This window comes from Amblyomma mixtum, chromosome 5 (genome assembly GCF_055824585.1).
Source record: "Amblyomma mixtum isolate Tamu chromosome 5, ASM5582458v1, whole genome shotgun sequence".
Taxonomy (NCBI): Eukaryota; Metazoa; Arthropoda; class Arachnida; order Ixodida; family Ixodidae; genus Amblyomma; species Amblyomma mixtum.
In genome coordinates, this window is record NC_143016.1 from 114,607,885 (window position 1) to 114,623,341 (window position 15,457).

At 47.2% G+C, this 15,457-nt stretch overlaps 1 protein-coding gene across 1 annotated transcript in view; it reads right to left on the minus strand.

Annotated features, from left to right (window-relative positions):
- Positions 1-845: 845 nt before the first annotated feature.
- The window catches only part of LOC149343400 (phospholipid-transporting ATPase ABCA3-like), a 110,074-nt gene continuing 95,462 nt past the window's right edge, over positions 846-15,457 (minus strand). Inside the window, exons 20-28 of the mRNA XM_089546956.1 lie at positions 15,053-15,310; positions 12,600-12,844; positions 11,222-11,380; positions 9,325-9,392; positions 7,839-8,016; positions 5,870-6,051; positions 3,940-4,113; positions 2,367-2,589; positions 846-1,122 (exon numbers count right to left, since the gene is read on the minus strand). Coding sequence (XP_089403082.1) covers positions 901-1,122; positions 2,367-2,589; positions 3,940-4,113; positions 5,870-6,051; positions 7,839-8,016; positions 9,325-9,392; positions 11,222-11,380; positions 12,600-12,844; positions 15,053-15,310 — 1,709 coding nt within the window. The 3' untranslated portion in view covers positions 846-900. The remainder of the gene's footprint in view (positions 1,123-2,366; positions 2,590-3,939; positions 4,114-5,869; positions 6,052-7,838; positions 8,017-9,324; positions 9,393-11,221; positions 11,381-12,599; positions 12,845-15,052; positions 15,311-15,457) is intronic.

Here is a 15,457-nt window from a genome sequence, read left to right on the forward strand (position 1 = left end):
CTGTCCACGGACCTAGCGTTAAAAGTAAGCAGAGAAAATTTTTCAAGACTCGGATCGTAAGAAGCGTAGATGTGATTTATTTATTTTCTAAGACCCAGCCACATTCAGAGACTGGGCTTGGAGTACGTTGCAAGTTACAGCAGCAGAAGCATTTTCAAATTAGACCGACAGTAAATTTCGCTTACCAAACACACATACTCAACAATAAAATACGCGAATATAAACTTATAGCAAGCCAACCACAACACCCCTCAGCATGTTAGCATGCATGTCTTGAGCTGAAAAAGAAATCCGGGCATTATGAGCGATTTTCACCGGTACAGCATTTACGTGGACTACGGGCTCCGCTACCACAAAATCAGCAGTGTACAGACTGCGGTCTGCAGTAAACATAGCAGGGTTCCTTCAGCTTCAGAAAAGCTTTTGTTTCTGCATGAAAAAAAAAAAACAGTCCCACTCCAATCTAAAGCACTGCATATTATTTGCTCCTTTCTTGCTCAGAATGGCATGTAAACATCAGGAGAGTAACCTGACACGGCATGAAAGGGACCGCAATGTATTGCATATTAGCAAGGCACCAGTTGTGTGCTCATGTGCCAAGTCATGTAGGTAACAAGCCGTATCAAGTGGCACCAGTTGTGATGTAGAAGGTATTTCCTCTTGCGTGCGGTGCTTTCATGAAAAAATTTGCTGCTTGTCACCTTAGAGATAGCAACGACAGCGACACCTTCTTCGCAACAATGCCATTTTGAAGACGTTCTTTAATTTAATAACTCCTCTTAACTCCCCCCTCCCCCCCTCCCCACCCACCTTTCGGTATGCGGTGACAAAGCATTGAGGTCAGATGGGAGCGTGCAGCATATATTCTTGTGGGCACCGTTTTACTACTCCCCGTTGCCTTCATAGGCCCAGCGTGGTGACACCTGTCTTGGGCGGCTCTGCCGCAGCGGCAGCGGCTGCCTCGCTGGCCTCCTTGCGCGTTACGCTGAGGAAGATCTGCTCGAGCGAGGTGTCCGTGATGAAGAAGTCCTGCAGCTTGAACTTCTTCTTGATCTGCGCCATGCCCATGAACATGTCGCTCCAAAGCATGCGCACTCGGGACATTCTAAACTCCAACAAGCCCTGCGTGCGAAAAGAGACGTTTTGAGAGACGTCTGGCATCTGGCTGTTGCTTTGAAGTACCAGCAGCGCTTTCCCCGAGAAACTGTTTTCTGGGAGAGCAGAGCAGGCTCTCTTGCGTCCTGCGTATAGATATGCGCTAAGGCACGCTAAGATTCTCTGCTCATATGCTCAAACATCGGGTTGTCATCTGAGTAATAGATGTCACAACGGTAAAATGTGGCGTGCTTTTTTTATGACCTGTAACATTGTCTATAACGTTTTGCCATTTTTTCATCTTCTACTGAGTGCGGCATTCGCTGCGCTTCGCTCTCTGAAACTTATGTTTTTACCGCCGTGTTCCAAATTTCGAGTTTTTTTTTTTTACATGTTCACATATAGGCTCCTGCCTATATTTCCACGAAGCAGATTCAGTGCAGGCAAGAGGAAGAAAATTAATCGTTAACAAGCTGGCAAAACGGAGCTTGCTGTTCTTTTTCCAGCTAGCTACGACAACGCACTTCCCGCACCTACAAACCAACGTTCGTTTCGGTACTTTAGTAACTATTTCAACTGTAACCTGTAGACTGCTCAGAAAGGAGCACATTGCTTACGTGTAATTTTCAGCCGCGGTCAACATCATTTTTTTTTTCATTTCTGACGACAAAGCCTTCATTGTTTTTCTCACGTAAAAGGTGACTACATAAAGGCACCGAATTGTTTTAGGTTTCTATTCTTCACGCAGCCCAAAGGCGCTTACCGAACGCAGAGAGAGTGAGAAACAGTGTTTAGAAATTATAAATCAATCATTGGAGACAAGAACCCAAAGGAATCCACGAACACTTAGGCTCGGCACTCATACCGTTGCTTGCCTACACGGCCAGCAAAAAAAGCAGTTAGGCAGTTTTCTACGCAAAGCGACCGTACCGGAAAATTCTAACTAAATAAAAAAATGCGAGTTTAGTCGGCTTCCATATCATGTGCTTCGTTTTTTCACTTGGCGATTGCGAATGACCATGTCCAAACAGTCGCAATTTTTAACAATATTTTCTTCAAAATTTGTGATTGGCTTATTGTAAATAACACTTTTGGTTAGGACACAGAGAACCCAAAAAATAAATTAAGGTTTAAGATTGTTAGGACAATTTAAAGAAAGATCCTATCAACACTTGCTGCTCTGTCTGTCACCCTCATTAAAAATACTTTTTCCCGCTGCCGGAATTGCCGCGTTACAACCAGCACCTGGTGCTTAACTTCCGAATCCTCACCTCGTAGCTGTGCACGAGCTCTGCCCGGCGGAAGACCTTGCGCACGGTCTGTGCCACTTCGCGTTGGTAGTCGAGGTCCTCCTTCCGGTCCGGGTACGTCTTCACCGTGATGGTGTAGCCCTTGCCGAACTTGTCCTTCAGGTGCGCCAGGGAGCCGAGGCACTGGAGTTTGCCTCCTCCCAGGATAGCGATCCGGTTGCAGAGAAACTCCACATCCGACATGCTGCACGCGTCACAGGAAAATATGAGGAGAAGTGAGAAAAATGCCCAGTTTCCGATTACGCAGACTATCTGGTTACAAAATACACGCAGATAAGTCGTAACGAAACGAAAAGTGTGCGTTTTAAGGAGATTCAAATAGAACATTTTCAGGGGCAAGCTGTAAGCAGCAGCGGACATCAGTTGCTTTAAAAGTAATTCTAGTTAGGGAGCATATTAAGTAATTAAATTCTTCTCACCGCAAAATGGCCAGTGCCATGAAAATTTCGAAGTCATGGACCAGGCGTTGGCAGATCAGTTTTTGCAACGTCATTCTCTAAGTTCGGCTTGGCGAGGAATCTCGGCGCTTTTTTCCGCATAACATTGACCGTGAGCGAACGAGGTGCGAAGGAAGCTCGGGGCAAAGGCAGTGACCGCTGATCACGTCTTTTAACTCCTTACGATGCCCGATTCTAACTGCCTGCGCTATTGTACGACGTCATGCAAATTTTTTGGTTTATTACTTCTTACAAAGAAAAGGAAAGTCGCCGCAAAGTGCTTCGTGTTTGTATTTGATAGCGGCTAAGCGGAACATAGTTCATGCGATGGGGCTCTTGAGCAGGCAGTTTAAAAGTAGGGCTCGTTAGTGGAACGTCATCAGTGGACGTTGCGTTTGCGCCTAGCTCCTTGCACGCTTCGAGCACTCAGTTTCGGTTCTGTGCAGAAAAATGCGGGGCTTTTCTTGCACTGTACAGCTTAACAGAAGCACTTTTTCTTCCTTTCAGTTACTAATGTGGCATAGTTGTATCCGTGGCTTCCCATTCCCAAATCCCCATTGCTACTATCGACCATCCTATATTATTTTAAAGTTAATGAATTTAAGTTTTGTAGCAATTTATTTAGAATCACGTTTTTAAAAAAGGGACATGTTGCGCAGGTTACTGTGTGTTCCAACAAAGATCTTTCTAATTCTAACGTCCTATTTTTGGTAGTTTTTAAAAAGCTCGCTGAAACCCCGGTGAGTGACTATTTAGCGTCGTTCACAATACAAAACGCCAGGCATGGAATACGAGGGTTAAGCTAAGCAATGGACAACCTTCCAATGGCAATAACATGAGTCACAGAGCAACGCCGTCTGCAATGGTGGAATTGTATCGCAAAGCAGCTAGCCATCAGTGCGCAGTGTATATCCATTACTGATGAAGGTCATCGAGGGATTGTGTACACAATATCGAGACGGCAAGTGTATTCATGATGGCCCACACTTTTTTATCCTCGTCAACAGCATTATAAGTGACGGCGTGACAAGAATGAGAACCCGATGAACATCCCCTAAACGCCCAAGTAGAGACGCCGCACAAGAGCAAGAACTTACCTGTGGGAGGTGAGAATAATAGAAAACTTGGCAGAGCGCTGAAGGGCGCTGATGTAGTTGACGATTCGCTTCCGTGACGTGGTTCCGATGCTGGCGTAAGGCTCGTCCAATAGAACAACCTTCGGCATTCCTATCATTGCGATGCACAAAGACAACTTGCGCTTGTTCCCCGCGCTGCGAAAGAACGCATGGCAACAGTTAAGATACTCGAGCACAGTTTAATGAAAACATTCAGAACGAAGGCAAAGGCCCTGAATTTTCTATGTTGAATTGATTGAACCGTAACATGCGACTGAGACCTCCTGTGATACTAAAACTTAGCAGTCAACCTATACCTAGTTCGTTCTCATCTAGTGCACATACAATGGCTTTTTTACTTCCCCACCTATTAAACGTAGCACTATAACAACTCTTAATTGAGCGAGAGTACTGCGCTGAGCGGATTTTGCGATTTCCGAAGCTAAAAGCCTTTAAATATGCGCCTTGTCCTAGTAGCGGTGCCCTGCGAAGGCCGTTTTTATACCCCGGCGAAAGTCTTCTAGCGTATAGTATGGAGCGTCTACTAAGCCTAGGAAATAGAAAGGGGGTAGTGGAGCGGGGATTGCGTGGGTTTAGGAACTGCTGAGGTAATGTGAGCGTATCTGCGCAAAACGAGGTTTAAGAGTGGTTGGTGGACTGAAAAATTAGTGAACTATGTCATTCATAAAGAATGAACTCCTGAGCAGCCTGGTTAATTTAAAACTGTTGAAAATTGGGAGAAAAGCGGCTAGGCCTAACGGCACCCACCACCCTCTCGTCCTTAAGGGAACGCTCTTAATATCCATCCCACCCATAGCAACAGAGACAACACGAGCGATAGCGACAAGTATCCGTCCACTCGCTCGCCTAATCTCACCATAATGTTTGTGAAATCAATTAAATATCTGAGGCAGGACGAGAAAATGCCATGATATATTTAAAAAAAATCTTTTCCGTCAGATATTTTAAATCTTACTGGGTTTATGAAGATGGCAAATCTTTAAGGGCTTTAGTGCCCCCATCGGAAAGACGTCGCTTCCGTTTTCTTCGTCGTGAAATTCTATTTCTGTGCCCTATTTCTGTGCCCCGACGTTGCGTACTTAGTGCAGTACATTGTCCAGTTTTGCAAACGGGAAGCTACATAGCATGCCCAGAGTAAGTAGTAAACTAGATGCACATGCAAACAATGCCGGGGAGAGCAAGCCTGTGGGTTTTTAGAAAAAACACATCAGCTTCGAAATACGCAATTCAGATGAGCACCCGGACAGACGCAATAGCAAATGTTCGGCAGTTTATCGTTCTTTAGCTAAGTGGGGCCAACATGCCAGAAATGTCGGCTTGAACGAAGAACGCAGCGTTGAGACGGCACACAGAAAAGCCGAGTACAGGAAGGGCGCTAGCTACTCCTGTCGTCACCTTTGCTTTTTTTGTCGTTAGGGATTGGCTGGTTAGATATCTTTTTAAATAATCGGACGACGCACGGAATCATGAGGGCGAAGGCAGCGGACATCTGAAATTTCGGTGATAATGACGTCATCAAGAGTTTCTCCGCACGTCCTCATCGCAATAAGGAGAAGCCACAACAACGTCGCGGCTTTAATAGGCGATTGCGTCAACATTTTAAGTACTACAGCAAAACTTCTTGGCACGCTTTAACTAGAAGCTTCATAGATTCAAATACTTGAATAACACTGAATTCTGGAAAGCCATTTACGCTTCTCTTTAAGAGAAAAAATGGTGCCCCCAGCCGAACAACCATCGCCACCACTTGAAGGGACGCGCTGGCATCGAAGCAGCCGGGAAGCTACGACCTCAGTACGCACCATACACTTGGGAGGGAGCACAATCGGCCACACTGTCTGATCCAGCACACCAAAACGCGCCACACAAGCAGTTTCACGTTAGAACGCACCTGTAAGTGGACACGAGGTGGTCTCTGATCTCATCGAGGTGAAAGATGTCCATGAGCGTGTCGAGGTACTGCATGGTAAGCGGAATTCCGCGAAGCCTCGTGTAGAGCAAGATGGTCTCCACGCCCGTGAGCATGTCCAGGAGACCTTCTCGCTGTGGACAATAGCCCAAGTACCGTCGGAACTGCGAAGCGCGGGGCGGCAACCGCGGTTCATTGTCAGAAAGCTGTAAGCTGCGCAGGGAGGATAACCTTTATTATCTCTTAGTTTATGTCGAAGAAATGGACATCTGCCAAGTTAGGAACAACTTTCCGTTTGGGGGTGTGGTCTTGTGTCGAAAACTTATTTTTCACAGATCTCGCGAGCGCGCACCTGTCGCCAATCAGCTGCTGAGTCGATACAACAGCTTTTCATCTTGAAATTCTAGTTGAAGAAAGAATTATCCTACATTACGCTTCTCGGTATTGCGATTTTGAGAGCAGCTGCTGCGGAATCTAAATAATAGGCGACCGCAGACGGAACACGCTGTGCTAAACGGAGGTGGATATGGGTTTCGGGCTTCGGCACCTTTCACTGAGCGAATGCTCACTAGAAGTATTTGAAAATCGCATTGCAGCCTTAGCCAGGTGACAACGAAGAAAAAAGTAATTAAGCTGAGTCGAATGTGATTCGTCGGTAATTGCACTAAATTCTCCGCCTCAAATGGGCTATGACAGTTACTTTGAATTCAATAGGCTCTTCAGCGCCATTCATAGCCTTACTCACTGTTTCTCCGTTTTACCGATTGCTTAAATTTGAAAGGAATGTTCATGAAGAGCGCGCACAACTGCTCGCATGACACCTAATTGTTGACTATTTCCTCTTACGTTACACCCTTGAACACAAAACGTCAAGCATCACTGGACACAAACGGTCGCAAACGGTAGAAAGACAATTCCGCACAAGCTAACTTAACGCCGCGGCATAATGCCGCGGGCAGCGGCCTGCACAGCTGCCCTTACACATGATAATTTAGATAAAGAGTTCATTCAGACATATTGGGGGAAGAGGGGGGAGGCGATCGTCACACATCGCAGGCGGCAGAATATTAATCAAGGTGTCGATGCATTTTCGAAAACCAGGGAAGAAATTTCTGTAAGCGGGTGGCGATGCCGATAAAGGGAGTAGTCGCCGCCGCTAGCGCCAAGCTGCGTCTCACTCCCTCCGACATCTCAAAAGGACTGGAACATCTTGCATCGTCTATCTGCGCGTCCGTTCATCAATGTCGCGGGGAGAGGAGGACCAGGGCCGTGAGCTCAGACGCGCTAGCGGGAACCCGAGCCTTCGAGCATGCCTCAGAACAATCTTGACTTCATTTTTGTCGCGGGCCGCCATACAGCCGCGTGACCTGCCTTCACGCTACCGCTTTCCTCCTCCCGCTCTCTTCGCTGTCGCCATCTTTAATCCTCCGCTGCCCTCTTCGCTCACTCTCTTTTATCCTCCGATGCACTCGTTCGCTCGGTTACGCCGAGGCACACCGCTCCACTAGGGGACGGGTGCCTAAGAGCTGCGCTCTAAGATTTGTCACTAGAAGAGAATATACGAGCCCGAAACGACAGGTTTCACTTCACGCTCACACTTCATCACATTCTAAGCGTTTACTCGCATAAAATAGTCGTACAGATATCAATATCAGCAATAAATGCGCTGACTTCAGGACAAGTCCAGAAACCGTGCAATAGCACAAACGATAGTTTCGTGTCATTTTTTGTTGTTTACCCCGTCTAGTCACTTCTTGAAGTTAGCGCATTGTTTTGTACTAATACGCACAACAAACTAGCCTCTTTTAAAGCAATACTGACAGGTATCATTAAAAACTACGTGCTGTTATTTGCCTCGTACCACCGTCTCTACTAAACCATCAAACCACGTGCTCCGTGGCTGTACGGAGGACAAGACAGAAAGGGCCGCTGGAGAGATGCGTTCGCTGACCTCTTTCCCTTCGTGCACAACAGAGAATCCGCCACAGAATGCATCTCCATCGTGGGGAAGGATCTGTCCCGTGAGTATTTTGAACGTGGTCGTCTTCCCGGCTCCGTTCACGCCCAGGAGGCCAAAGCACTCTCCTGAACGAAGCGTGAAGCTCAAGCCCTGCGTCGGTGAAGACATCCTCAAATCACATTATGCACTTCCGGCTGATCTCTGTCGTACCGTGGTGAAAAGCGACTACATTAGAATCTAGACAGGTGAAAAAAAAAATTCAAGCTATTTCGCAGCGGAACGAAGATTGCGCATTTGGTGTAGCGAATCAACGCGGTACTCGAAGCAATTTTTTTTTTTTTTTTTGCAACGCGTTTACTGAGAAAGGACATGAAGCGTACAGAACAGCAGTCAGAGATCACAAACATGTTAGCGGGCTTCAGCATGAGTGCAGACCAGAGCACACTTAGCATTAAAGCTCGTCATTCAGTGTTCGCTGTGTTATTGAGCACTGATCGCGTAGGATCCATGGTCGCTATACGTAGTAAAATATTTCCTTGCATGCATGCAGAAAATGTAACCACGCTGAAGAGACAGGCGGCTGCCTTATACTCCCATAAAGCCCTATGATCGTGACACATCACCATTGTAACACTGCTGCGATTTTCAAAAATGATTAAAGCACTATTTTCAACTATGACCCACTCTAACCGGTTCCGAATAGCCGGATACTTGCGACACGCTTGTCAGGATTACTCACCTCTTCCTCTGACCTGCTGTAGCTGGCACTGAAAATACAGCTTGTCATGACATGCATGTCACTTGGGGAACGCTAAGGTTTGCCCGTAAAGTAGGACGCGATAATGTTAAGGCCGGAATACATGGACCATTCTGACGGCGGCAGGACGGCGAGTTTTACACGACGGCACGCACTCGGCGCCCGGCGTCGAGAAAGACGCCCGCCGCCGCCGATGTGGATCTGCCAGATATTTGACGAGGGGCGTCCGGTGAGACCGGAAGTGGTGTCTAACGCGGCCGATAGCATCGCACGAAGCCCGCTTTTCCGGTTTTACTCCTTGCGCCTGCTGCCGCCAACATGGCTGCCATGGCCGCGAAGCTACGCAGTGATTTTGGCGCGGAATTATTATTGTCGCGAAAATAAACGCTTCATCAGGCATGAATGTCGCTATTTTGAGAGAACACGACCTAATATTGGATCGAAATGCCTGCGTTTTCTTCCTGAAGCGGAAGGTTTCGAAGAAAACTGCGCCGGTGGTATCCGCGGCTGAGCGGGCATCCCAAAGCACTCGACTTCATGCATTAAAGAAGGGAAATCCTTACACCTATGCGCACGGGCTAACATTACGACACTGGTGTCGAAATGAATACTTCGTGACTTTAACAGAAGGGTCAGCGTCGCCGCTCTCAATGACCTCGTCGCTTAGAGGTGTTTGCCACTTGATTACAATTCCGCGTCAAGGGATACACAGCGGCGCACCGCAGCTGCTTGGCTCCATGAATTTCTGGCCTGGCATCGCGCCGCTTCTCTGTTTTCTGCCGGCCGAACTTCGTCCAAAAAAAAAAAGTCGCAGGTATCCAGGCCTTTAATAGGTCCCCACGGCCGTTTGCCGGCCCCTCGGCTCACGCTTCCGCGTACACCGACAAGGTTATTGCCATCATATATACTGCTTTATTACACATCATAGTCCATGTTATCGGTGACGCCAAATTGCACATCATGGTCCATATTATTGATGCCGCTAATTACCAACCCTAAGAAAGTAATTTTTGCTGTAATGCAACTCTCCTTCGCGGTGTCAGGTGCTCGTACAAAGCCTCCATTTATCCCTCTAAACGAATCTTCCTCGGAAGTGTAGAGGATGCACTCCCGGCTCCCGACCCAAAGAACAGCGATTCGATTATTCTTGACTAACTTGGTTAATTTCACAGAAACTGCTTTCCTGCAACACAAGCCTCTCGAACAGTCAGGATTTTCCAATCACACTGATACTGAGTATTCAGCCGGACAGGTCACGTTAATACTGACTTTCCTTCTAGCTTACTGAGACTGATACTGAATAGCCAGATATTTATTCGTGGCATTCACAGCATTCTTGAGATGGATGTCACGTATGCTGACCTTTTTCTGCGCCATACTTTTAAGTACCATTATATACTACCATTAAATACTAAATACTTAGCACTACACTTTGACTTGTTATTATGTTCAAATTCATGGTTTTGCTCTCATCGATAGAAAGACCTAACATAACCACAACCATACTCCATCACTGTATAGCTCCTCGCCGCACTACCAAAACATCGATTGGTGCACAGGCAACATTCCGACGCCGCGGAATCTTGTGCCAGTATAAAATTTGACAGTGGCCTTGAAGCAGAATCCTTCGCCTTGGACTGAATTCGTCGTTGTTACTGCCATTTTCAGTACGTTTATCGGCTGTAAAAGGAGCACCAAGCTTTTGTTTCGTCTCATCTCGCCTATAAAAAAACGTATGAGTGATGAGTTTGCTTTATTTTTTATTTAGAGGGTTCTTCCGCTTGTAGTCCTAAAATTAAGTGTTTGTTCACAAAAATGCACCGTTTTAATAACCATACCATGCTAAGCTGATCATTGCATCTTCGTACGCTGAATTAAAAGTGCGGATGTGACAAATGTCGTAAGCTATTGTACTGTGATAGCGTCGTTTTATAATCCTTTCCAACCACATCTGACTACGCCGCATGCAGGTCACGCAGACTACTAGGCAGGGACGAACGCACTCAACGCGCTCTGAAGAGGTTGAAGAGGTCTCCGCCTTTGGTAGTGCTTGGGTATTTGAAGCGAACCAAGTGCTCCTCGGTAATATGCCTTATCTGGTTACATATCTTTGCTTCCCAGGAGCCATGACAGCCGCCGAATATTCCCAGAACTTCAAACAACGCACAATTCTTATCGCATAATTAGAAGCCACTTGTTTGTATTCACGTATGCTCCACATTTTTATTACGTCTACTCTTCCTTTACCGCTACCCTTATTGATGATTCTGTCTGCACTAGTGTCGTCAATAAAATAATTGTCCGATTCTGTGCTTGGCACTGAAGAGCGGTAGCACTTCAATTTATTAACGCATTTCCGAACAATACGGTGTTTAGAACAGCTATGCGATAAATGTCCCCGCTATTACGATTGAAGATTTTCGCCATTATATGCATGCTGTTATCAACAGATACATCGATGCATAGGTGGACGCGTGTCAATGTTGTACTAATTAAAGCTGAACGGAACTGCGGAATCGTTAAGCGGCATTAAGAAAATGGCTCCCCATTATGAAGCCTGTTATGAGCTGTTTCGTTCGGACGTCTTGTTGTAGGCATGTTCGCTATCTGGGCTTGCCTGTAGAACTAAGTTGGTTTCGGTGTAGCCATAGGCCTTCTTCAGGCGACACACGATCATGGCCGGCTTCATGTTCTCGGGCGCCGGCTGCTGCTGGTAGACCATGGCCGCCACCAGCTTGTCCTCTTTAACCACGTCCGTGTCCTCGTGCTTGGCTGCCTAAGGAAAGAGAACTTTGACCTCTGTAACTTGTAACTCAGTCGCTTGTAACATGAGCTCACTAACTTGAAATGGTGATACACCGCGAAGGCTGACTGACGAACAACACCAAGTAAAAACTTGGACATCAAAACCAGCGGTCACATGCACACACACCGCATCGCATTGAGCTGTGGAAAGAGTTCGCCTTATCACAACGCCGCGTGAACTGTTAAGGTAAGTCTGCTGCAAGGAGCAACAATACCGACAACGTCGCTGCTCAGCCCGCTTGCTACTCCCTCTCGGGCGCTGCGAAAAGAGCGCGTGAAAACCGCGCCGCTGTATGATGCGTGTTCATAGGCGTGGCTAGCGCTCTTTCGCGCCGCATAGTTCCGGCCTCACGCATATGCGACCACAAAAATTCCTTACATTGCAGCGGCGACGAGAACGAAAATATCAGAATTATAAAAACTGTTATGGATGTTACTCTAGGCTACGAGCAACTCAGTAAGCAAAAAGCCTAAATGTAACAATTCAAAAGTTAATTGAATCAATGCCAGTTAACCAGCTGTTAGTTTTGCGACTTAGCTGCAACTGGAAAATTTCTCTACCGAGCTTATAAAACCTGTTTTTATGATTAGCTCAGAGTATTAAGTGCAACATCCGGTAGAATCATTACTAATGCAGTGATAAGCACTCAGATCGTCTTCTTTCTTCGTTATTTACTTCTGTCAAAAACGGTGGCTCAGTGGCTATGGTGCTCGGCTGCTGTCCCGAAAGACGCGGGTTCGATCCCGGCCGCGGCGGCTGAATTTCCTTGGAGGAGAAATTGGAGGCCCGTGTACTGTGCGATGTCAGTGCACGTTAAAGAACTCCAGGTGGTCGAAATTTCCGGAGCCCTCCACTACGGCGTCTCTCATAGCCTTAGTCGCTTTGGGACGTTAAACCCCATAAACCAACCAAACCAACCAACTTCTGTCAAAAATGACTACACGTTACAATACTCATCGCGTACACTTTACCACTTCTCACTGTAAGCCTGCATGCCTTTCGTACCTACGCGCATTTTGGTACGAAATCGTAACTCCTACAAGTGAAGAAACACTCGAGAGATGAGATTATTTGGAAGGGGCCGGAAGTTTCCAAATGCCACGATGATTCAAAATGAAAGGAAAGTAAAACTGACAAGTTGTTTTCAGTCCCACTTGAAATGGCCCGCGTGGAGACGATGTGAACCTACTTTGGTGGCTTTTCCCACTCTGAGTCCATGAACCACGGGTTGGGGTTCAATCTGGAACTGGTCTTCTGGTAGTGGCTCAGTCAGATACCGGTACAGCTGGCGCAGCCAGTAGCGTTCCCCAACGAGAATGAGAACAAAGAGCAGCGGGCCCTCCACAACCAGCGTGACCACCTCGAAGAAGACAGAGTAGGGGTGCACGTCCAGCGGGCCGATCGCGTATATCGACGGATCGGGTTCTGTTTGGTCTGCGGAGAGACCAAAAGCATCCTTTGAGCATGGCGCCGCTCTGGCAATATAAAACCCAGATTGGTTTGCACGGTTATGACGGTCTCAATCTTTCCGCTTGGCTGCAGCTGCCATGAAATCAGTTTTCCTCAATCAACAAGGCTTCACCAGGCTTAACCAGGATGCATAACGGCCTTTTAGCTAGTGACCCACCTAGTGCCACCGCGCACGAAAAGAACTGGAGGACTTTCCTCTCGCCATTTTGCCATACGCAACCCGTCGCTTGTCAGTCTTTTTTCGTGTTTCTTCTACCAATTTCCATTTTCCTCTTCTGACTTTGAGAGGGGATTTCCTCTATATACACTTTGCAACCTGTAAACCATGACAGGTAGTAGCTGGCAGATGAAGGCTTAAGCAGGACACACAAAGGCTTTTTCGCTAGTGACAACCTAATGATAGCGCACTCCACCTGCCAAACGTGGCAGGTGGTAGATGGAGGTTTCATCTGCAAACTGGACGGCTTTTTCGCTTGGGAGGCATCGAGTGCTAGCGCAGTAATTAGCAATGGCGCTTGCAGAGAAAATGGAGAAACCTTGTACAACGCCCTCTTCGTTTCCCTGCCAGCCATATTTCTTGATGTTCAATCGGATCCAATGTAAGTTAGAATCGTTTTGAATGGCTCTTATCGTTCACGTCTCGCGATAAGCCATCGCCTTTATGGAAGAGTGGCTTCCGTCACTGCGTGATCTGCTGATATGACTGCCAAATGCTCCAAGAGAAAACAAAATCTTTTTTTTCCGCTGTATATCGCTACTGATGGTTACCTGTACCTTCTCCCCATCGCTGCGAACGCGCAGAGGGCGCAAAGGCTAACGAATCACAGAGCGGAATAAAGGGTAATAGGAAGGGGTTTGATTTATTGAAGCGGGCTGATCAGCCTGATTTTGCAATCGATCAGCCTGATTTTGCAATCGTTTCCCCGTTTCCCTGCCTTTAAGTGCACCGGGTTTCTGAAAAGCCGTTTCTGATTATTCCAAGGAGCAAGTCTGATTATTTGTTGGTTCGGTATTGGCAAGCTCCTACCCCGTAACGCTATTTTCCAAGAAATATAGAGGAATTTAGACCTAATGCTTGCTGTATACTATATTCTAAGGAAACTATGAAATGACATACTGCCCATGCCGAGGCATCGGTCCATCAGAAAATATGTCTAGTAGGCGCGTAGGTCTTCCAAGCCCGCCCGATACTCTTTTCACGGCGTTTCTGATGACGCAGGTGTTCAAATTTGATCAGAAGTGTTCGAAATATTATTTTCTAAACCATCTTAGACGAGGTACTTTCGTAACAGAGACCGAACAGCTGTTTCCAGATTGTTTTGGATGCGTTCAGGGTCATATGCTTTGCCTAATGTGAATGAATTTTTCACCTTTGGGCACGGACTTCATACTGTTTGTGCACTGAGTGGAAGCCGCTTTCTTGTGACAATTCAGTGTTAAATATGGGTGAAATTCCGGGATTTGTGTCCTTTGTACAGCTTATATTTCTTTACAGAACATTGGTTTATTTGTGGTAACTGTGCATGAACTCGCAGAAGGCCAAAAAGCATAATGCCTCTCAAGGGCTTTGCCGATAATCTCCATGAATCAGAGGAAAAAAAAAAGATATACAGCAGTCATACAATATGATGCGACCGATCTGCGTCATCGGTATCAGTTGTACGCTTTTACATCCAGGTTTTCCAGTCACCGCCTCCAAACTGTGTATTCGAATTTAATTTCGCCTCGCTTTAATTTCGCGCGTGCACACGCACGTGCACACGCGCACATGCACACGCGCGCACACACGTACGCACACACACGTGCACGCACACACGCACGCACGCGCGCACACACACACACACACACACACACACACACACACACACACACACACACACACACACGCACGCACGCACGCACACGCGCACACACACGCACACACACACGTGCACGCACACACGCACGCACGCACGCACGCACACACACACACACATACACGCACGCACGCACGCACGCACACGCGCACACACACGCAGACACACGCGCGCGCGCGCACGCATATTGTACTTTGTCGAAAGAGGATTACACTGCCAGTGCAGTAAAAAATGGTGCTATTTTTCTTGCTGCTTTCTTCACTCAGTGAAGAGCACCGGTGCAGGCGTCGACGGAAGAGGACAAGCGGACACTCACGCTGGCAGCACTGTTTCACCGACTTCTTCGCCTCGATGGTCCTGGCCTGGCATTCAGAAATCAGCGCCTCTCCACCAGCTTGACAGATGGCGTTCTCGGCAGCCAGCTGCATCAGCTTCATCATACCGCGCGAGTACGAGTAGTTGGGCAGCAGCCGCGCGATCTGCAGCACCAACTCGAGGAGCACCGTCAGCGGGAAGCTTTCGAGCGTGGCAGCATAGTGTTCCATGAACACTGAACCCAGGCAGCACAGCGACGCTGCGAACGATGCAGGAAATGAGAAGTGATATGCAACAGCAATAAAGTGAACAAGGACTGACGCCGAAATAGTTCGCTTAAATTAAGAATTCCGTTTTATCCTTGCACCCATCCTTGAAGACTTGTGCTAAGTAATGGGAACCGAAA